This window comes from Cervus canadensis, chromosome 4, assembly GCF_019320065.1.
Source record: "Cervus canadensis isolate Bull #8, Minnesota chromosome 4, ASM1932006v1, whole genome shotgun sequence".
Classification (NCBI taxonomy): Eukaryota; Metazoa; Chordata; class Mammalia; order Artiodactyla; family Cervidae; genus Cervus; species Cervus canadensis.
In genome coordinates, this window is record NC_057389.1 from 94,130,178 (window position 1) to 94,154,214 (window position 24,037).

Consider the following 24,037-nt stretch of genomic DNA (forward strand, 5'->3'; position numbering starts at 1 on the left):
GTCATGGATGGATGTGAGCTGGACTGTGAAGAAAGCTGAGCACTGAAGAATTGATGCTTTTGAACTGTGGTGTTGGAGAAGACTCTTGAGAGTCCCTTGGACTGCAAGGAGGTCCAACCAGTTCATCCTAAAGGAGATCAGTCCTGAGTGTTCATTGGAAGGACTGATGCTGAAGCAGAATCTCCAACACTTTGGCCACCTGATGCAAAGAGCTGACTCACTGGAAAAGACTCTGATGCTGGGAAGGATTGAGGGCAGAAGGAGAAGGGGATGACAGAGGATGAGATGGTTGGATGGCATCACCATCTCAATAGACATGCGTGTGAACAAGCTCTGAGAGATGGTGAAAGACAGAGAACCCTGGCGTGCTGCAGTCCATGGGGTTGCAAAGAGTCGGACACGACTGAGCGAATGAACAAGTCTTGCAAAACATCTCCGGGAAGGTCCAGCCTTTGGAAGGGGTGTGTTAATCTTTTCTTTTTATTGTAACCGTTCACAGGTGGGCAGAGTGAGATTATTATCTCCCTGTTAGCTAAACACAAGCACTGTAGTTTAACAGTCAGACTTTCTGGTAGCTCAGTTGGTAGAGAATCCTCCTACAATGTGGGTGACCTGGGTTCATTCTCTGGGTCTGGAAGATCCCCTGGAGAAGGAAATAGCAATCAACTCCAGTATTCTTGCCTGGAGAATCCCGTGGACAGAGGATTCTGGTGGGCTACAGTCCATTGGGTTGCAAAGCATCAGCCACGACTGAGCGACTAACCCATGCATACAAAGGGGCAGGGTCCTTTGAAGCAGGCCATTATGTATGACTATAGTAACAACAGCAAGGAAAAGCAAGTCAAATAAACCATTTCCATCATAGAGTCAGAGTTGGCTTTTCCCTGCAACAGCTGGGGATCAGAGTTGTCCCTTTTCCCCACTATATGCTGTCTCATTGACTTGTGTTCTTCCTCTAGATGTAAATCACCCAATTCAGTCACACAGTTTGTTTGTGAGGTTCCTGAAGGGGAATCTAGGGATGAGGTATGGTCATCTGTTAACTTCTTATTCTATTTATTCATTTCTACTTTTTTAAAAATTTATTTTTAATTGGAGGATAATTGCTTTACAATGTTCTGTTGGTTTCTACTGTGCAACATGAATCAGCATGAATACATACATCCCCTCCCTCTTGACCTGCTTCTTTGATTTACGGAAAGAGCTGACAAACTAGTCAAGGTTTTAAGTGATTAAATATTGGAAAGGTGTGCTTGGACGGGAGATGAGTAGGGCATGGAGGTGCCTCGTTTAAAAGTTAGTTCCATGATAGCTTTGCTGAAGTGACAAGGAAAGGGACTTTCTGCTGAGGGCATTTTCCTATAATGAGCTGTCTAAACTATCTCCTGAGGATGTCTTTTTAATCTTTTCTTGTGCCTTTGAATTTTTTGTCAGATACTGGACGGTTGTACTGTGAACAGGAACTGAGGTAAATAGGCCTTTAATGTCAGGTTTGATGTTTATTTGACTTAAGTTCTGTTGACTATTTGTTGTCACTGTCAGAGGTAAAATATCCTCAGCTGTCCTTGCTTTTGTCTCCCCTATCTACCTTGGGGGTACCATGTTAGTCGCTCAGTCGTGTCTGACTCTTTGCAACCCCATGGACTGTAGCCCTCCAGGCTCCTCTGTCCATGGGATTCTCCAGGCAAGAATACTGGAGTGGGTTGCCACGCCCTCCCCCAGGGGATCTTCCCAACCAAGGGATCAAACCCAGGTCTCCTGCAGTGCAGCCCTTTAGAGACTTCTAAATAAGTTCTGGAACAAACCATTGTTTTCAAGTTCCCTACTGTGATTAAGCATATCTCTTCTGATGTAGTGGTTTGTTGTGGCTAAGAGGAAAGTTTTATCATCCCATGATCTGGTCTCAGTATTTTAATGAGCATGTGTCCCTGGGCTCTGCCCTTCTCTGGTGTGATAAGTAAAATGTTTGGTTTTTGTCCACAGTTCTTAGCAAAGATTTCCTGAGGCCCTTGGACTCTGAGTGATACCTGTGATGTTGTTTTTAGTTGCTAAGTCGTTTCCGACTCTTTGTGACCCCATGGACTGTAGCACACCAGGCTTCAGTCCTCCACTACCTCTGGGAGTTTGCTCAAATCCATATCCATTGAGTCAGTGAGACTATCTAACCATACCACCTCTATCAGTGATAGGAGCATCTTATGTTGTAATGAGGCAACTGTTTCCAGGCCCCTGGATGGCTTCAGGGTAGGGGTTTGGTCACCAGGTGACCAAGAAGAACTTTCAGCCCAGTTCCCAGCCTCCAGAGAGGAAGGAGGTGCTGGAGATTGAGTCCTTCTCCAGTGGTCAACATAAGAAAACTCTATGGAAACCCCTAAAGCTCGGGATTCAGAGAGATCTGACTTGGCGAACCCATCAGTGAGCCAGGAAGCTGTCATGCGTGGAGATAACATGGAAGCTCCCTGCCACCCCCACCCCCACCACTTTGCCCTGGGCACCCTTTCCATGTGGCTGTTCCTGATAAAAGAGTCAGAAATGATGGATCACACACGCACTGTCTCAAACATAAATACCCCAATAGAGGGACTTCCCAAGTGGCTCCCCTGAGAGCCCGCCTGCCAATGCAGGAGACACAGGTCTGATCCCTAGGTCAGGAAGATCCCCTAGAGAAGGAAATGGCATCCCACTCCAGTATTCTTGCCTGGCAAATCCCATGGACAGAGGAGCCTGGCGGGCTGCAGTTCATGGGGTCACAAAAGGGTCAGACACGATTTAGTGACTAAACAACAACCCCAATACAAAATAAAAAGTTTTAAAAAATCAAATAAACTGGTAATAATAAGTAGTGCTTGTCTTCATTCTGATAGCTGCTCTAGACAATTAACAAAGATGAGGTGTTGTCCAGGGAACCTCTAAATTTGTGGTGGGTCAGGCAGAAATGTGTTTAGCCCGGCCCCTGCCCACCATGCAGCTGGCATCTGACAGTGGGTACGGTCATAGGATTCAACCCATAAACTGTGGAATCTGATGTTAATTCTGGCTAGTTTGTGTCAGACTTGAATTGCACTGCAGGACACCCAGTTGGTGTTGGAGAATTAGGGTTATTTTGGAAAACATACCGTGTGATTTGCTGAGAGGTCAGCAGAAAGACTAGTGGGGAGTCCAGCTGACTCTGCCTCCCACCATAGCACTATCCTCTGGCACTGGTAGGATCCCAGTTGGTTAGCCTCTAATGAAATAGATTGTTTATTTTTTAATTTTTATTTTGTATTGGGGTATAACTGATTAACAATGTTGTGATAGCTTTAGGGGAACAGCAGATGGACTCACCCATACATGGACATGTATCCATTATCACTCACACTCCCCTCCCATCCAGGCTGCTACATAACGCTGAGCAGAGTCCCTTGTGCTCTATAGCAGGTCCTCGTTGGTTGTCCATTTTAAATACAGAAGTGTGTATATACCCATCCTAAACTCCCTAACTATCCCTTCTCCCTGTTTTCCCCCCAGCAACTATAAATTCATTCTCTAAGTTGAAACACATTCTTTTGAGGACAGGACTTGTTAAGAAGAGCAGGATATTGTAGGCATATTTCAAAATGGCTATGTTTCTGTCTCTTTCCAATTTTGAAGACAGCACTTCGCCCTGTGACCTCAGTCCTTTGATTTAAGAAGAGTCATCGATTTTTAAATTTCTTTGCTTTTTATAAAAGTCTGTTTGTTGAGGATGGGACTGTAACCTTTTAAGCTCCTTATCTGCCGATCAGAGGTCTCTAACTCCATTTTTTAATGTTTGACTGCTGGTATCTTCTTCCTGAGTGGAGAAAACCCAGTTCTTCCTACCTGGGCATCTCCTCTACTTTTACCCAGAACTCTTCAGTCCTGACACTTCCAGTCACCAAATATGTGAAGGTTTTGCCCCCACAATAAGTAATTCTCTGTGACACCAGTGGGGTGTCCTACAACTTAATCCTAACACTATCTGCCCGGGGACAGCATCAGATTCTACAGGTTAAGAGCTAAGTCTCGCAAAACTGTCAGCACTGCCCCCCACATACAATTTCAGATGCCAGTCAGAAGGAGTAGGTCCCCAGATTACTCACAACTTCTTGTCTGACATGGCTACAAATCAGAAGTTCTCACAGGCCCCTCCTTGGGTTCTGTTTGCAAGAGCAGCTCACAGAACTCAGAGACACAGTGAAGTTAGTAATACATTTACCAATTTATGAAAGGATATGATGAATGATACAGGTGAAGTGATACATACGGTGAAGTCTGAGAGAGTCCCTTGGAGCTGGGGTGCATCACCCTCCCAGTACATGGACCACCAACCTGGAAGCCCTCTGAACCCCCCCATACCACTGGGATTTTATGGAGGCTTCCTCACGTAGGCGTGATTAATTATTAACTTCATTTTCAGCCCCTCTCCCCTTCCTGGAGGATGCGGGTGTTGGGCTGAAAATTCCAAGTTCCTGATCATGACTTGGTCTTTCCAGTGACTGGCCCCTCACCCAGCAGCCACCCAGGAGCCCAACCAGAGTCACTTGAATAGAACAAGAGATGGTCCTAGTGCTCTTATCCCTTAGGAATTTTTAAAAAATATTTATGTATTTGGCTGTACCGGGTCTTAGTTGCAGTATGCAGGATCTAGTTCTCTGACCAGGGATCAAATCAGGCCCCCTGCATTCGGAGTGGGGAATCTTAGCCCCTGGACCACCAGGGAAGTCCCTCCCTTAGGAATTTACATGGTTTTAGGAGCCCTGTGCCAGAAACGAGGGTCAGAGACCAGGGTATATATTTTCTATTATGTGACAGTTGACAACTTTAAAGTCTTACCCCTTCTTCCCTTTGTGCCCCAAATCTGTATAAGGTGGTAAGAAAGGCGGCATGTGATCTGCCACCATAGCCTACACCCCTAACCACAGCTTAAAAAAAGAAACAGGCCAGACTCCTCTCCACTATTCTACCAACCCTTGGGTGGAGGTCCACATCCCACCTTTCTCTGTAGGTTACAGAAAAAGTAACTTGGTATTTATATATACTGCAATATTGTTATTTAGTCCCTAAGTTGTATCTGACTCTTGCAACCCCATAGGCTATAGCCCGCCAGGCTCCTCTGTCCATGGAATTCTCCAGGCAAGAATACTGGAGTGGGGTCCCATTTTCTTCTCCAATATATACTTTAATAAACTGTACTTATTTGCTCTATTGATAAATCCTCCAGATCTTTCCATAGCAATACCCTTTGTTTATAAAAACTACATATGATGATGAACTCAGGGAACCTATCCTTTCTCAGTTGACACTTGGCTTCTTACTGATTGTTGTTGCCAAAACCATGAGTGAAAACTCAGATTGCCACTTTATAGGACAAACTAACATACAAATTTTGTCCGTTGCCAACCTTAATTACTGCTTAAAATTTTTATCAGCATGCAGAGCAATTATCCTTCAATTAAAAAAAAATTATCAGAAAATATATTTAGAAAAGAATATACAAAATGTTTCCTGGCAAGATTTAGTGATAATTGAAACATTCTTGGAATCTTCATGAAAATTCATAAATGACCTGGGGGCATTGGTGAGAGGGTCCCCAACCTTTAATGCCTCATTCATCACTGACCTGCCCCTTACATGATGGCGATTGTGATCTCTGTTTATTCTTCCATACCTTCATCATCTTTTATTTTTCACTCTGCAATGCTCTTTCAGTTTTGCCTCCTTTGACCTTTCAACGAATAAGTATGAAAGCAATTACATTGAAAACGTCTTCCGGTGGTTTCTTGGTCTGTGTTTCACACATGCCCTGAAGCTTCATGGCTGGTCTAGGATTGTGGGGTTCGCCCTCCCACTTGAGCCGAGTGCCCCCGAGGATGGGGTGGGGTGAGGGGGCTTTTCAGTCTTCAAACGAGGGAGGGTAGGTAGGGAAGGATGGGTCTCATAGCAAATGGTCAAAGATCAAAAGTGGGGCGAGACTCATTATTACAAACGGTGAGGCCACTTCTCAGTGTCCGTTTTTGGGAAGAAGTGTCACAGTTCCGTGAGGTCCTCGCGGCCATCTGGTTCAATGCAGTGACCACGGAGGGGACAGTTCCGGCCTCCCTACCAGGTCAAGGTCCGAGCAAAGACGTGACCTCCGGCCTGCTGTCACTCAGGCACGGCAGGGCGGGGCCTTGCGAGCTGTCCAATCAGGGGAGTCGCCGGTTACGTACGTGTGAGCGCCTGTAGGCGACGCTCCAGTGTCGGGCGTGGGTGGCGTGGACTGCGTGCTGGTTCCCATTCGCTCCCGCAGCGCAGCAGATCCCCTCTCCGTGTCCTTAAAAGGCTCCAGTGGCTCCGCGGCATCCTCTGTCACTGTGACTTGCGCTTGCCGCGGCAGTCGTGGAGTGGACTACTGGGAAGCCAAGAAACCAAAAAATGGTGAGCTGGGGGAGCCGGGTGTTGGAAGGCGAGGGCTGAGGGACCTGCTGGAACTGGCCGTGGTGGGACCCGGGCCTCCTCGTGGTCAACTTCGGACCCGCGGACCCGAGTCCACCCACCCCGAGCGCGGCATGCAGCGCCCAGACTCAGCAAGCAGTTGGGACCCGGGGCGGCCTCTTAGTTCACCGCTGCGGCTGTGTCTGCTCCAGACGGTGTGGTGTCCACGGAGAGGGTTGTAACGGGACAATCGTGACTCAGTATTTGGGGTCCCTGCATTAGAGGAGCAGCGGTCTATGGGGTCCCTCCTTTCTCCCCGGGGTGGGGGAACTCTATTTCCCCTCACTTTTCAAATGATTAAAGAACAGTGTCACAAATCCACGACCCTGTCTCCCTACTCCAGCTCTTCCCAGGGCAGGAAACAAATGTCTAAATTTCCAGATCTTTCCCGATATTCCCAAACGCCATCTTCCCCTTTTCAGTTCATAGCTTCTTTATTAACTACTTGCCCTCCGTGGTGCATTTCAGGCTACGCAGTATTTTAAATTGCTTATTATTAATCCACAGAGCCATGAATGACTCTTTAAAGATTAGTTTTTTGTCTGTGTATGTTTTCCATAAGAAGAAATCAGAGATTAACCACCGGGAACTACGCTGTATTTAAGTCTTGTGCGGTCCCCTCCTTACTCCGCCCCACAAGCTTTCCCAGCCACAGACATCCTATTTTGTTTAAGCCCTTTGGGTGGAGGTTCCTCTTGGGAGATTCCTGGGTGATCGGTCTTTTCATCATAGTTCCAGGTCAGCCTTGTCCCTCCCTGAGTTTGTGACCTTATTCACTTTTAAGCCTTTATTTAGCTGTATGGGTCCTAGTTGCGGCATGTGGGATCTAGTTCCACGACCAAGGATTGAACCCGGGTCCCCTTCAGTGAGAGCACAGTCCTAGCCACTGGACCACCAGGGAAGTCCTAAGTCGCCATCTTTAGTAACTGTAAATGTATTTAATCAATAGATCTTGAAAGAGAGTATAAAATATTTTCAAAGGGAAAGAAAGAGGTGAATTTCAGAAAAAATATTTCACTATACCATTCCATTAGTTACATTTTTTTCCTTTTTTGTCACATAACTGACTGTAAGTAACATTCAAGATCTTTTTTTTTCTTTCTTTTCTCCAATTATTATTTACAGTTTCTTGCCATGGAAGTGATAATTGGCTGACATTTACTTTCTGAAAGGAATAGATATTTATATTTTCTTCTTGAAATAGAAAAAAAATGCCTTACAGTTTTCCTCCCTTCTTTACACATAAATACTGGGTTGAATGGTTCTGTTGGATTATTCAAACACTGGGTATGTGTCATTTAAAATATCAATGGAGTTCATGGCAATGACTGTGGGGAGCCCAGACCTGTGGTCAGTATTTCTAAGCTAAGGCCCCCTTGAGCCTGCAGAGGGAAGTACTCAGAGGACCACTTGTTCTGTCTGGGAAGTCTTCCCCTGCAAGTGCCCTTCCTGCTCTCACCAACCATGGAAGGAGCCTTTACAGTGAGAGAAGATACAGCCCTGGAAAGGTGGGGATGCACTTGTGACGGTGGGGGATACGGAGTGACGTCCTGCTGCTGCTGCTAAGTCGCTTCAGTCGTGTCTGACTCTGTGCGACCCCATAGACGGCAGCCCACCAGGCTCCCCCGTCCCTGGGATTCTCCAGGCAAGAACACTGGAGTGGGTTGCCATTTCCCTGTCCAACGCATGAAAGTGAAAAGTGAAAGTGGAGTCGCTCAGTCGTGTCCGACTCTTAGCGACCCCATGGACTGTAGCCCACCAGGCTCCTCCATCCATGGGATTTTCCAGGCAAGAGTACTGGAGTGGGGTGCCACTGCCTTCTCCAGTGACGCCCTGAGACCCTAACTATTGATTACCTGGTTGAACTTTGCACTGTAACTGAACATACGAACTACTCAGAGTAACTTGAGTGTGTTGAGAAAGTCTGTGAAGGTCAGGAATTGTGTCTCCTTGGACAAGAGTTTGTGAATTGGCGAGTTCATTTAAGTTAGAACTTTACATTGAATCTGGCAAAGAGTTTTTTCACTTGTAAGAATTGAAGCCTGGAGAGGGAGCATTTGTTGGAGCCTCCAGAGTTCATTTCTGTGGTTGTTCAGGTGACTGACCCTCATCACTGACACACTCTCAGTTCAGTCGCTCAGTCGTGTCTGACTCTTTGTGACCCCATGGACTGCAGTATGCCAAGTTTCCCTTTTCTTCACCATCTCCTGGAGCTTGCTCAAACTCATGTCCATCGGGTCGGTGATACCATCCAACCATCTCATCCTCTGTCGTCCCCTTCTCCTCCTGCCTTCAATCTTTCCCAGCATCACAGTCTTTCCTAATGAGTCAACTCTGACATAACTCTAGGGGTTGTATTCCCACAGTGGGAGATCTGGACCTCAAGCCTGGGAATCTGAGTTTCTTCTGAATTATAGGGAAATAGGCTGCTAATCTCACTGATTCAAATATTTGCATTTCTTCCCTTGTATACATTTATATATTGAATATTTCAGTTTTTAAAGATTTTTTTGATGTGGACCATTTTTAAAGACTTCATTGAATTTGGTACATTGCTTGTTTCATATTTTGGTGTTTTGGCCCCGAGGCATGTGGCATCTGAGCTCCCAGACCAGGGATTGAACCTCTACCCCCTGCACTGGAAGGTGAAGCCTTAACCACTGGATCACCAGGGAAGACCCTGTTGCAATTCTTTAGTTTCCCGTCATAGTCTGTGACATTATTGAATATTGAGTGTATAGTATTTATGATTCTCAAGCTTTCAATGTATGTTGACAGAGAGACAGTGGGAGTAAGACAAAAAACTCTGGATCTAAACAGAATATTCTTTCCTTTTAGGCAAGAGATCCTCAAGATATGAGATGGGTGTATTTGAGTTCTAAGGTGGCTTTTACATTTGTAGGTCAGTTTTTTGTATGTGCATGTCCTTAGAGAACTTTGAAATTTTAAGTGTTACAATACTGCTGAAGCAAATGAATTCATGAGGAAGACTATTCAAAATGTACATAAATCACTGAAAATCCTAGTATATTTAATGGATTAGATGCAAATTCCTCATGCATTACCTGTTACTTATTTCTGAAATAGCCCCCAGAGTGAGCTATAAGAAGCTATGATGCCTTTTCATTTTTTATAGTTTAAACTTTTATAAGGGTTAGCATTTAAAGGAGTGAATCTTAGAAGGGTTTCCTCTGTAGATAAGTAAAAACTAAGCTTAAAAAGTTCAAAGCAAAAGTAAGTTAATTAAAATAAAGGCTATTAAATATAAAGATATGGTATATGCATATTACTCAGTTAATTTTAAATCATCTTGGGGAGGTTAGCAAAAATCTGTAAGATAAGACTGTCAAAAGTAGATTCATGCCAGGGCATCCTGGCCCCTCAAGTGGTCTTGTATCAGCCACTCCCAAATAACCAGTGTAGATCATTTTAAGGCTTTAGTGAAATTTTTTTTTCTTTACAAGTTTAATTTCTGGCCACACTGTGTGGCATGTGGGATCTTAGTTCCCCCACCGATTGAACCCACACCCCTTGCGCTGGAAGGCAGAGTTTTAACCACTTGACCGCCAGAGAAGTCCATTTCTTGAACGTCTTGATTTGGTGTTTCTTTATCAAAAAAGAAGCAATTGCAAATGCATATTTTTCTTTCCCACCTTTGTCTTTGTCATAAGTAGTCAGACTTTTTTTTTTTTTTTTGGCTGTTTGTTTCAGTTTAAGCCCCACTGATCTGTTAAATAACAAAAATACAATTGAATAAATTTTAAAGGTTTACTTGGTTTTATTAAGTGATTGAATCAGACAGCATCTCATCTAGGGAGTGGGGAGGTGTCCAAATGGAAGGCTTAGATGGGTAGAAGGCCAAAGGGATAAGGAAAGAGTTAATTATCTTGCTTTGAGGGATAATAACCTATATGGCTGATTACCTTGCTGGTGCTGGCCAGAAAATTAAAAACAAAATAAGCTCAGACTGGTTTAAGATGATATTCTTGGGGGAGATTCTTTGGTGCTCAGCCTTCTTTGTGGTCCAGTTCTCACATCCATACTACTGGAAAAGCCATGGCTTTTGACTATACAGACCTTTTTTGGTAAAGTGATGTCTCTGCTTTTTAATACACTGTCTGGGTTTCTCATAGCTTTCCTTTAGGAGTCTACTGTTTCTTTTTAACACCTTCCTCTTCCCTTTGTGCCCCAACCTGATGAGAAGTCTGGGTCCTCCGCTCTAGAGATGACAGGAGATTCTAGCCACACAAGCTCCTGGCTTTGGGCAAGAACTTTTGCCCCAGTCTCACCCTCCAACCACAATGAACACCCAGACCAGGCTCCTTTCTGAAGCCATTTCACTGCTGCTTGAGAGGAGGGAAGATCTGATCCAGTGAATCATAAATGAAATTTTAATTTCGTTTCTGCTGCTGGAAAATTATATTGATAAATGGAACCCCACTGAGCTTTATTGCTTACTTAATATGGCCCAATGTAAATAGGGTTTTTTTTTTTTTTTTTTTAAATTTTTTTTATTAGTTGGAGGTAAATAGGGTTTTGAAGGATGGAAAACCATTATACAAACCTGTTTAATGAGGAAGTGATTAATCCCTCCTTTTAATTGGCGTATTTGGTCTGTTCTCAAACCTGCAAAGAATGAATGACACATCACATTGAATTATGGCAACCTTGAGACTGTTGTTTCACCAAATAAACCCCAATTCCCAGCCCCCAGCATTTTGGAAATGACTGACTCCATCCACTCAGCAGCTGTTAAATATCCTGCCCTCACAGATTTGGCTAAGTCTTTTCTGTTCTGTGTCTATTTCAGCAGCCTCTCAGCACACTTGGCCTTCGCCTCTGAAGGGGCGTGGGAACCTTTACCTGGTCACCCTCAGAGAACCTCAGCACCATTGCCACTGCACATGGTCTCTGCAGGCAGGGTCTGACCCGCATCCATCTTGTGCCGTGAGCATGAGTGACGTGACATTAATGACATCTCTTCTGAGGACATCAGAACATGAGAAATGTTGAAATATATTTGAGCCCACTTAAGCTATTACTTGTAAAATGGCCCACCTGGAATAGTTCTCGTTAAAAAAACAAAAAGGCTGTGGACTCTGGTGAAAATGCCAGATGACAGGCACTCGCCTCGGTGCCTTCAGACCCTGAGTCACAGTAGAGGCTTCGGGGACCTCCGCTCCTGCCTCTGCAGTTCCCCGTCAGGCCTGAAGCTGTCCACAGGTTTCTAACCAAGGACCTGCCCTGGCCCTGCACGGCAGGCCGCTTGAGCTGCAGTTAGGTCTCCTGACGGAGCTGTGCTGAAAACAGATAGCCCTGAACATGGGACCTCCCATCCAGATTCCCGTTATGATTTAGAGCCTGTAAACAGCACCCCAAGAGCTCAGCACAGCTGTGGGGACCCCCCTGAGACAAGATACAGCTGACCCTGGGACCCCCACCATAACCTACCTGCAGGAGGGGGTGGAGGCCTCCCCCTCCTGGGTCCCTTGCCAGGTGCTAAAGGTCATCACCCCTTCTCAGACCCCTCGGTTCCCTGTGGGCTCCTTAGGATTCATCATCATCCTGAGTGATGAGCAAGGGGAGTTCACAGACCTCAGAATGACATCTCCACATTCATACATGATCCAGGTTTTCACCCCTTCGTTGGACATCCTGCTAAAGGAGGGGACTCAAGGGTCCACAATGGACCCAACATCAGCCTGTCGTCTTAGCCCTAACCAGCAGTTGACTTGGAAAGCATGTGTTTACAGACCCCTGGGCAATCGCCTAAGAGTGTGTGATAAAAGAATTCTGGGAATCTCTTGCCTAACAGGTATCCACAATATACATCAAGGTAACACTTGTGTGTGTATATACTGAGGCCTCCCCAGGACACACCCACATCAGAGCGCATCCGTTGGAACACGGCATTCAGTGGAGTTTTAATTCTCTGTCTGCAGGGTGCAGGCCTTTATGAGAGTGCCATAGTGACTGAAGTAACTTCAAATCAGCTTAACAAAGATGGCCTTTTTCAGTCACTTGAGATGAATGTTAATGCATTTTTTACTTCATCTTCTTTTTTTCCCCTGATAGATGCTACCTTTCTCTACAGCAGTTTCAGGTTTATAGAAAGCTTTATGTTACCTTTCTCTACAGCAGTTTAGGTTACAAAGTACAGAATGGTCACTCTAACCCCTCTGCCATCACATAGTTTTGCCCTGTTTTTTATATCTTGTATTATTGTGGTACATATTGTCCCATGGTTTTTTCCCTTTCCAGAACTCTGATTGGAATAATACAGTATGTAGCCTTTTCATGTTGGCTGCTTTCACTTAACAGTATGATTTTAAGGTTCTCTCTGTCTTTGTGGTTTGATACCTCATTTCCTTTTAACAGTGAATAACATTTCATTATATTGATGTTTCAGTGATTATTTTTCCATTCCTCTGTTGGAGAATTTCTTGTTCACCTGTAAGTCTTGGCAATCATGAGTAAACCTTTTATAAAAAAATTCACACACAGGTATATTTTATGAATGAAGATGTTTTGGGTGGTGTGGTGGTTTTTTTTTTTTTGGCTGTACTGGGGCTTCCTTGCTGCACCAGCTTTTCTCTAGCTGTGGAGAGCAGGGGCTACTTCTAGTTGCTGTATGCAGGCTTCTCATGGTGGTAGCTTCTCTTGTGGCGTAGCCTGGGCTTTAGGGCACTTGGCTACACGTGGCTCCCAGGTCCTAAAGCACAGGCTCAGTAGTTGTGCATGGGTCCAGTTGCTCCGCAGCATGTGGGATCCTCCCACACTGGGGATCGAACCCGTGTCTCCTGCATTGGCAGGCAGATTCTTTACCCCCGAGCCACCAAGGAAGCCCCTGTGACAGTAAGTTTTCAACTGATTTGGTAAAATACAAAGGAGCCTGGTTGCTGGATTACACGGTTAAGTATCATAAGAAACTGCGCATTTTCCCATGTAGGCATACTGTTTTCCATTCCCACCAGCAGTGAGTGAGGGTTCCTGTCACTGCACATCTTCTCCATCCTTTAATAAAGCTTATTCTGGTTTTTTTTTTTTAATTTTAGGTTTTGTAGTATCTAGAAATATTCTTTTATTTGCAATCATGACATAAGATATGAGCATCTTTTATGCTTACTTAACCATCCACATGTCTTGGTGAAGGGTATGTTCTGATATTTTGTCCATTTTTAATTGTGTTGTCTGTCTTACTGTTGAGTTTTAAGAGTTGTTTAGATATTTTGGATGCCAGTCTTTTATCAGATAAGTGGTTTATAGAGACTTTCTCCCAGTCTTTAGTTTGTTTTCAGTCTCTTAACCCTGTCTTTCATAAAGTTGTCATTTTAATGACATCAATTTACTGATTTTTTTTCTTTCATCAATCCTGCTTTTGTTGTGTTGAATCAAAAAACTCATCACCAAACTCAAGGTCACCTGGATTTTCTCCTGTGTTTTTTTTTCCCAGTATTTTTTTTAAATTGAAGTATAGCTGATTTATAATGTTGTAGTTACTACTGTAAAGCAAAGTGATTCACTTACATATTTTTTAATATCTCTTCCATCATGGTTTATCACAGGATAGTGAATATAGTTGCCTGTGCTTTATAGTAGAGCTTGTTGTTTATCCATCCTATACATAAAAGCTTACATTTGCTAACCTTAACCTTGTAGCTTATTTATTTTATACATTTGTACCTCTTAACCTCCTACCCTTACCTCCCTTCCCCACTTTCCGTCCCCACTGGTCACTGCTAGTTTGTTCTATCTGTGAGGCTGTTTCTGTTTTGTTATTTTCATTTGTTTCCTTTAGATTTCACATGTAAGTGAAATAATACAGTATTTTTCTCAGTCTGACTGACTTACTAAGCATAGTACCCTCCATCTATCCATGTTGTTGTAAATAGCAGAATTTCATTCTTTTTTATTGCCAAGAAGTATTCCAGTGTATATATGTACCACATCTTTATCCCTTAATCTGCTGATGGATGACATTTAGGTTGCCTCCATATCTTGGCTGTTTTAAATAATGCTGCTATGAACACTGGGGAGTGTGTATCTTTTTGGAAGTGTTTTCATTTTCTTCAGACATATACCCAAGAGTGGAACTGCTGGATCACATGGTAGTTCTTGGGCTTCTCTGATAGCTCAGTGGTGAAGAATCCACCTGCCAATGCAGGAAATGCAGGTTCACTCCCTGGGTTGGGAAGACCTCCTGGAGAAGGAAACGGAACCCACTCCTGTGTTCTTGCCTGGGAAGTGCCGTGGCAGTGGAGCCTGGCAGGCTGCACTCCGTGGGGTCGCAGAATCGGACACGACTTAGTGACTAAACAGCAGCAGTAGTTTTAAGTTTGTTGAGAAACCTCAACACCGTTTCCCCTATTAGTTGGCACTAATTTACACTGCTACCAAGAGCGTACAAGGGTTCCCTTTTCTCCACACCCTCACCAGTTTGTTTGTGGTCTTCTTAATGGTATCCATTCTGACAGGTGTGATGGGATCTCTGATTGTCTCGACTTGCATTTCTCTGGTGATTAGTGATGTTGAGCATCTTTTCATATGCCAGTTTACCATCTCTGTGCCTTCTTTGGAAAAATATCTACTCGGGTATTTTGCACATTTTTAGAAAGTTTTGGTATTTTTTGGCTGCACCATGCAGCACATGGGATTTTAGTTCCCTACTAGGGATTGAAGCCGTGCCCCTGTGTTGGAAGTGCAGAGTCTCAACCACTGGACTACATGGGAAGTTCGTCTTTTGCTAGTTTTTAATCAGGTTATTTTTTTTTCCCCTGGGAGTTGTTCCTGTATTTTAGATATCAACCCCTTATCAGTCATTAACATTTGCAAATATCTTTCTAATTCAATACATTGTCTTTTCATTTTCTCAGTGGTTTCTTTGTCAATGGTAAGTTTGATTAGGTCCCATTAGTTAACTTTTGCTTTTGTTTCCTTGACCCTCACCCTCTGTTCCACATTTATCCCTATGCATCTCTTCCATTTGGCTGTTCCTGAGTTGTATCCTTTATCATAAACCAACCATAGTAAGCCAAGTGTCCTCCTGAGTTCTCAGAATTATTCCGGTAAATGAGCAAACTTGAGGGAGTGTCAAGGGGATGTATGAATGTACAGGTGGCTGGGTAGAAATGTCAGTAGCCCAGGCGCCTTGTTTGTGGCCAGCTGCTTGAATGGGGGCAGGCTTGGGGCAGTGAGTGTTCAATCTGTGCCGTCTAACGCCAGCTCCAGGGAGCGTTAGTGTTGACCTGAGTGGGCGGACACATATTTTGATGACACAGAGTTGGAGCAGTAGTGTTAAGAGATGCCACATATTTGATGTAAGGAGCAGGGAAAAGACCTATCACTGTCACAAGCTCTCTTGTCCTCTACTCCGACATTTGGAGAGCAGGAATATCCTGGGCATATTTTTAAATGGCTGCTTTTTTGTCTCACTGATTTTGGAGACAGCAGTTTCCCCATGACCTAAATTCTCTGATGGTTCTGGGTCTAAGAAGAGTTGCTGGTATTTAGTTAGTTGGTTATTATCTTGGGAGGATGCTAATGCTAGCTTCTAAACTCCTTACACGACTGAAGAGGAACCAGAAGTCTCTGACCTCAATTTTTTTTTAACTTTTTATTTTATATTGGAGTACCGCCAGTTAACACACACTGCTGTGATCGTTTCGGGTGAGCAGCAAAGACTCAGCCATACACACATACGTCTCTGTTCTCACCCAGACTCCCCTCCCATCCAGGCTGCCACACACAGAACATCAGGCAGAGTTCCCTGTGCTACACGGTAGGTCCTTGTTGGTTTTCCATTTTAAATATAGCAGGGTGTACATGGCCATCCTCGTCAGCTGACAGCTTTGTACTTTTATCCCTCCTTATTCCACTTCGTGCCCCACGTCTACAAAATGCCAAGAAAACCTGAGGGTTCCTGCCTTTGGTGCTGGCAAGCGAGTAAGTCCATGGTAGTTTCTGCCCGGGAGTATGCAAACCCTCACCCTAGCCTACCCTCTAAGCTCAATTAAAAAAAAAAAACCAGGCCAGGAGCCTTATCTTGTTCTCTGAAGGCATTTCCCATGCTTGAGAAGCCCACCCTCCCCCCCAGACACTTCCGTTATAAAAATAAAAAGCTCTTGACATTGAGTGCATGTTGTCATCAGTCTGTAGACATCTGAGCCAGATCTCAGATGCGGTCCACATGCCTGTGCAGGAGGCAGTAAGACTTACAGAAGAAGGAACATGGTTTTTGTACTGCAACACTGCTTAATTATTCTATTGAAAAATCCTAAAGAAAAGAAAAATCCTTCACATCTTTCTATACCAGTTCATGTCACCTTTTATTTGTTCATTAAATGCACAGATAATCTATTTTTGGCTGGCTCTTCCTTGCTGCCTGTGGGCTTTCTCTAGTTATGATGCGAGGGGAACTTCCTTGGCAGTGCGCACACCTCCCACTGCAGTGGCTTTTCTTGTGGAGTGTGGGCTCTAGGGCACGTCGGCTTCAGCAGCTGCAGAACGTGGATTCTAGCGCATGGGCTCAGTAGTTGTGGCACACAGGCTTAGTTGCAGCATGTGGGATCTTCCCAGATCAGGGGTCTGTGTCTTCTGCACTGGAAGGCAGATTCTTTACTAAGCCACCAGGGAAGCCCCACCCTTTATTTTTAAAAAGTAAATGCTGGGGTGAGATTATGTAACCAGTTCTTTCAAAATAGACCTCTGTCTTGTTAGTTTTTGCTGCCAGTCTGAGTTAAAACTCAGATTGCCACATCACAGGGCAAACACAGTAAAATTATGTTCTTCTCCAAACTTCATTAATACCTTTTTTAAAAAAAATCATCATATATATTCCAAAAAAGAATGTACAAAATGCTTTATTGGGCTGTCTAGTAATAAGAGTTTAAACATCTTTGTAACCGTGCAGATTCATAAGTGGGCCTTTGGGCAGTTTTTAGAGTCTCTGATGTTCTGCTCCCAGCTCATCTCCATGCTGCCGATAGAGGATCTGTTGACTGTTGAGTCATAGCTTTACCATCTGCTCTTTTCACTACACAGTGTTGCTGTAGTTTTGTCTGCTTTGACCTGTCAATAAATATTAATTAAATTACATTCAGAATGCTTTTTGGTTGCTTTTAGCAGCAGATGTTTGATACACACCTAGTGTCTGAGACTGTGGGCCAGTCAAGGTACTCATCCATTGCAGTGGTCGTGGGGTTTGGGCTTTTTCCAGTTTACTTATTTATGTATTCTTTTTGGTCATGCTGAGTGGCTTGTGGGATCTTAGTTCCCAGGCTCTTGGCAGTGAAAGTGTGGAGTCTTGACCACTAGACTACCAGGGAATTCCCCGTAGTTTAATTCTTAATCTCATTGAAAACATATTTTCTGTATCCTTGTATCCATCTCCAAGTACAAATACACGTAAATTCTCTGGACACTGGAGGACAACTGATGGTGATCAAGTTCAGATTTACAGGAAACGGCAGTGGGATGCATCAGTTGATGCTTCTCTGTTCATGCCTAATTTACATATTTGTCATCTATGGTCGTCAACACTTGGGATTATTTAGTTAACTAATTTTTGTTCTTCGAGTGAGATACAATCTGCTTGACATGTTACCTGATTATTCCCTATTACTAAGCAGATGGACATTTTTTTCATGTGTGGTCTCTCATCGTCTGTTAAACAGGTTTTGGTTATTTTCCCATTATTTTAAAACTATGGTGTCCATCTTACTTCACATACTAACCTTTTAACATCACATGTATTTTCTTCTATCTTTTGTTTTATAACTCCCTTAGTTTTAATATGTTTGCCTTGGTCAGGCTCTTGCTTCAAGGCTGTTTTTTCTTTTTTTTAAATGAGAAAGTTCTCCCTATTTTTGGATCAATGAAGCATTTACCTGTGACTTCTAAAAGTGTCCCAGTTTTATTGTTCACATTTACATCTATAATGAATTGGTTATTGTCCATGGAATACAGGGGAATGATACAGTGCACTTCCCAGTTACATAACAAATTGTTTTAGATATATTCCTGCAGTGGTAACATCAAGGACATCTTTCATATTTTCATCTATCTCCTTTAATGTTATCCAACAAAAATAAAATTTTTCCATGAAGATTATTAAATACCTCATTCATTCTTCTTTAGTACCTAATTAAATGTGTTCTTAAAGAAGCCAGATGCAAGCTTCTAGATATTCTTTCCTAGTGTAATCACATAGGAGGGGCTCAATCCTCCAAGCAGCAGGTTGTGACAATACATGTAAAATACTAGCTCATTAGAAACAATACCCAAGAGTGATTTGGGGGGCAGATCACATAAGTACTCTCTGCTGAACATAACAAAATTCAGACACTGAGAATGAAGAGTTTGTGATGTACTATAAACAGCTGAGATACACCAAGCCAGTCTTACCAGTTAGGTTGGTGAAAATGAAGTGAAAGTGTTAGTCACTCAGTTGTGTCTGACTCTTTGAGACCCCCATGGACTGTAGCCCGCCCGCCAGGCTCCTCTGTCCATGTAATTCTCCAGGCGAGAATCTTGGAGTGGGTCGTTGCTCCCTTCTCCAAGGGATCTTCCTTACCCAGGGATCAAACCCAGGTCTCCTGCATTGCAGGCAGATTCTTTACTGTCTGAGCCACCAGGGAAGCCCTGGGTTGGTCAGGTCACTTACAAATCCCGGTTCCCAGATAACCAATGAAGGACAAAGACTGTGAGCAGGCATTGCTAAGAATCAGCCCTCCCAGGCCTTCTAGTGTGACTCTCTTCTGCTCACTTTGTAATAGGACACCATTAGGAGCAAGCACTGTAGACCCACTATAGAAAGAGCAATTAGAGCTGACGCAAGCAGGAAGTGGTTACTTCCTCACGAGTTTAACAACAACATGAACACGTGAAAATTATTTCTCCATTTCTTCTGTGATCACTGAAAGTCGTACTGTTCCATAATGGTAGGGTCCAGGGCACCTTGAGGGAAATGTTACACAAATGAAAGAAGTGTTTCCATTTTAAGACCATCAGTTCCTGAGAGAAAAACAAGAAATGGGGATTTCTTGTTCTGTTCCTTAACTGAATGAAGAAATCCTACCATTGTAATGACTGTGCGGGAACCTTCTCGCTGTCCTGTCTATGTGGATATCAGTAGGTTGTTTAGTGGTGACCTTTTACAGAGACCAGCGTTTAGGGAAACTACATGGCTGAGAGATTCCTCTGCCCAGAGGCTCACCTGTCCCTTTCCTGTGCAGCAGGAGGTCGTGGAAATGAGAGCAGTGGGTAGGCTGCCTGTTAAGTGAGTGGCTGGTTGGGAATCACTGCCTCCTATAACTGGAGAAGGGAAACTTTATGTTCTTTTAGAGGAAAGCACTACTGAACCGTTTGTATTTCATAATGATGGGCACATTCACCATCAAGCCATTGTGGTCTTCAGTGGACTCCCTTGCAAATTGCAGTTCTTATTCAGTTCCTCAAGGTCCAGGGTACATTGTTATGATTTTGCCAGAAAAGGTTCTTCTGGCATCTTATCTTCTCAGTGTATGCACATAGATGTGGTAAAGATGGTGTGAAGCTGCTCTGAGGCCCATGAATATACGGATTTTGTGTAAGTTACCATGCCTTCTCTCATGCCTGAGCACTAACTTCAGAATAGCTTCCTAGTCCCATGAAATAGGACTGTGAAATAAAAAGGAATAACTGAATCTCTGTCAAGTAAGTAAAAGGTAATACTTTCCCACAAGATTATTTTCATTCATTATCTGACCACTACTACATTTTTTTTTTTTTTAATTTGGCTGTGCTGGGTCTTTGTTGTAGCACATGGGATCTTTACTTGTGGCATGTGGGATCTAGTTCCTTGACCAGTGACTGAACCCATCTCCTGCATCAGGAGTGTGAAGTCTTAGCCACTGGACCACCAGGGGAGTCCCCTGCATCTGACTGCTTCTAGTAGCCTAGATTACTTCAGGACAGTATGGCCAGCTAGGCCTAAACATAAGCCGGATTTACATAGGACTCTTGACCTGTCATGTTTGATGATGGGAGTAGAAGAAAAAACTTCCAGCTCTTCACTGTTTTTTCCCATTAAAACCTCATGCATAGGTGACCCTGTGCTTAATGGAGTACTGTGTGATATGGTAGGTATTAAAGGAGATGAGTTTTTCTCATGCAGAACTGACAGTCTTGAAATATTTCTTTCATTTGGAGTTCACATTGCTCCAGCATGCTCCCGACCCTACCATTAGAGAATAATAAGACTTAAGTGATCATAGTAAAAATTTAGAAATAATTTTCATGTATGTGTTCATGATGCTGTTAAGTTTGTGAGGAAGTGGTAGAGAGTAAGAATTTTCATTACCAGGTCACAGAACAAGTAAATTTCATAACAGCAGCACACGTAAACTTATGGATGGACTACAGATTCCCAGTACTGTCCATCTCACCCATCTTCCTGTACACATATTTGTGATGTTTTAGGACCCAGTGGCCTTTGAGGATGTGGCTGTGAACTTCACCCTGGAGGAGTGGGCTCTGCTGGGGCCTTCGCAGAAGAAACTCTACAGAGATGTGATGCGGGAAACTTTGAGTAACCTGGCCTTAATAAGTAAGGATGATGACATTCCTTCACTTAGAGAACAAGTGCTTCCTGCCCATCAGTGTTGTTCTCAGATTTGGAACGGGGAAAGGGAAATCTTTGGTAAATAAATCATAGTTTGAGGTCATCATAGACCTGTGAAGTAATAATTTTCCTATAATTTACTGATCTTTTGGGGTCTGCATTTTAGGGGATAAATGGGAGGACCATTACACTGAAGATCAATACAAAAACCAGGAAAGAAATCTGAGGTGAGTTGTGCTTAAAATGGGAAGCAGTGTCCCACATGGGAATCTCATGTCATGAAAATCTAAAAACAAGTGGAAACAAAAGGGCCCAGTTTCAAATTTATTTGTCAGAAAATTTTAACCAAAAATGTTTTCTTATGTCATGGATGTTGTTTCCCAAATAGTTTACTTTGATACATATTCAGAGACTGCATATATAAATATCACTATGATAATAGCAGTGGTTGAGCTTTCTTACAGAGCATTCAGTATATTCACTTTTAAAAACTATATAGTGCATAAAACCCTACACTTTCCTTGTAAATGGGAAAAATGTAATACTAGTATTTATTATAAAATCATTAAAAAAATCATTAACAGTGTGTTTCTAATTTCTTTTTAACAGAAGTCATATATTACAGAGACTCTGTGAAAGTAAAGAAGGTAGTCAATGTGGAGAAAACAGCAGCCTTATTCCAAATCTTAATCTGAACACGAAAAATTCTACTAAACCATGGGAATGCAGTGTGTGTGGAAAAGTCTTCATGAGTCGTTCATCCCTTAATAGGCACCTGAGATCTCACACTGCACCCAAACCATCCAAGTATCAGGAATATGGAAGGAAGCCTTATAAATGTAGAGTATGTGGGAAAGCCTTCAGTTATCTCCAGCCTTTCCAAAAACATGAAAGTAATCATGGTATAGAAAAATCCTATAAATGTAAGGAATGTGGGAAATCCTTTAGATATCGTCAGTCTGTTCGAAAACATGAACGGACTCACACTGGAGAGAAACCCTATCAGTGTAAACAGTGTGGAAAAGCCTTTCGATACCATCAAACCTTTCAAACACATGAAAGAACTCACACAGGAGAGAAACCCTATGAATGTAAGCAATGTGGTAAAGCCCTCAGTTGTCCCAGTTCCTTTCGAAGCCATGAAAGGACTCATACTGGAGAAAAACCCTATGAATGTAAAAAGTGTAGTAAAGCCTTCAGTTGTCCCAGTTCTCTTCGAAAACATGAGAGAACTCATACTGGAGAGAAACCTTATGATTGTAAGGAATGTGGAAAAGCTTTTATTTCTCTTGGAAGTTTTCAAAGACACATGATAACACATACTGGAGTTGGACCTTATAAATGTAAGGACTGTGGGAAAGCATTCAATTGTCCCAGTTCATACAGAATACACGAAAGATCTCACACTGGAGAAAAACCCTATGAATGTAAACAATGTGGTAGAGCCTTCAGTTGTTCCAGTTCATTTCGAACACATGAAAGAACTCACACTGGAGAGAAACCTTATCAATGTAAGGAATGTGGAAAAGCCTTCCATTGGCTCACCACTTTTCAAGTCCACGTGAGAACTCACACTGGCGAGAAACCATATATATGTAAGCAGTGTGGTAAAGCCCTCAGTTGTCCCACTTCCTTTCGAAGACATGAGCGGACTCACACTGCAGAGAAACCGTATGAATGTAAGCAGTGTGGAAAAACCTTCAGTTCTCCTCTAGGTCTGCAAATACATGAAAGAACTCACACTGGGGAGAAACCCTATAAATGTGAGAAATGTGGGAAAGCATTCGTTTCTCTCACAAGCTTTCGAAGACACATGATGACGCACACTGGAGATGGACCTTATAAATGTACAGAATGTGGGAAAGCATTTAATTGTCCTAGTTCATTTCGAATACATGAAAGAACTCACACAGGAGAGAAGCCCTATGATTGTAAAATATGTGGTAAAGCCTTCAGTTGTTCCAGTTATGTTCAAGTACATGAAAGAACTCACACTGGAGAGAAACCCTATGAATGTAAGGAATGTGGGAAGGCATTCATTTACCGCACAACCTTTCGAGGTCACTTGAGAGTGCACACTGGTGAGAAACCATATAAATGTAAAGACTGTGGGAAAGCCTTTAGTCGACCCAGTTCATACAGAAGCCATGAGAGAATTCACACTGGAGAGAAACTTCTTGAATGTAAACACTGTGGGAAAGCCTTCAATTGGCCCACCTCCTTACATAAACATGTCATGAGAATGCACACTAGATAAATTATAACTGATAAATACAGCAGAGTTTTCTAGCTTAACAAACACATTCAAAGTCTTGTTAAAACTACTAGAGATCAATGCTGTAAAGTGTAAATAACATGGGAAAGCCTGATGTGGATTAATTCACATATAATAGTACTCCAGAAAATTCACATGGAAGAAATGTTTTAAAAGTTAAAAATATATCCTCTTTATTAGTGGCTTGTTCTGAAACTCAGCCTTTAGTTATGGATTCTACTTGTTAACTTTGCAACTGAAGACTGAGTTGAAACAATTCTGTAAGAACTCTTTAAGCAATAGTACTTAAGCAAGCTTAGTGGGTAGTATTTTTCCTTAAACTAGCTTATAGAATTTTTGTCTTTCCATTTTGAAATCTGTTGGCACCATGGGTGAACTGGAATATAATGTAATGTGCCAACATTATATAATGTGCCAAAATATATAACTTTTAAATTGTTCTGTAAGTAAAGGGGTCATGGAATAATGACACTGGTAGTTGTTGGGATTTTCCTATTGGCTTCCTGTGGCAGGTACTGGGTATTTCTTACCCACTGTAAATATTCCTCTTTCATTAGAAAAACTTTTGTCAAAAGTATCTTTTTCCATTTTCCTTGCTAATAAATAGTTGGCATAAAGTTGTAAGTATGCAAAGTTTATCTTAATCTTATTTGACTTAGTTACACCTTTTCTCTCAACTCTTGTCA

General features: G+C 42.8%; 1 protein-coding gene across 8 annotated transcripts in view; it reads left to right on the plus strand.

Annotated features, from left to right (window-relative positions):
- The window catches only part of LOC122440485 (zinc finger protein 791-like), a 62,764-nt gene extending 39,325 nt beyond the window's left edge, over nucleotides 1-23,439 (plus strand). For 5 of the 8 annotated variants that reach the window (XM_043466786.1, XM_043466784.1, XM_043466787.1 and 2 more), the window contains 3 exons: nucleotides 20,935-21,061; nucleotides 21,243-21,303; nucleotides 21,686-23,439. In XM_043466786.1, the coding sequence (XP_043322721.1) occupies nucleotides 21,028-21,061; nucleotides 21,243-21,303; nucleotides 21,686-23,333 (1,743 nt within the window). In that variant the 5' untranslated portion in view covers nucleotides 20,935-21,027 and the 3' untranslated portion in view covers nucleotides 23,334-23,439. Of the gene's footprint in view, nucleotides 1-6,092; nucleotides 6,421-20,934; nucleotides 21,062-21,242; nucleotides 21,304-21,685 lie in introns of those variants that run through there. The other 3 variants (XM_043466783.1, XM_043466791.1, XM_043466789.1) reach the window with 3 other exon arrangements.
- The last annotated feature ends 598 nt before the right edge of the window (nucleotides 23,440-24,037 follow it).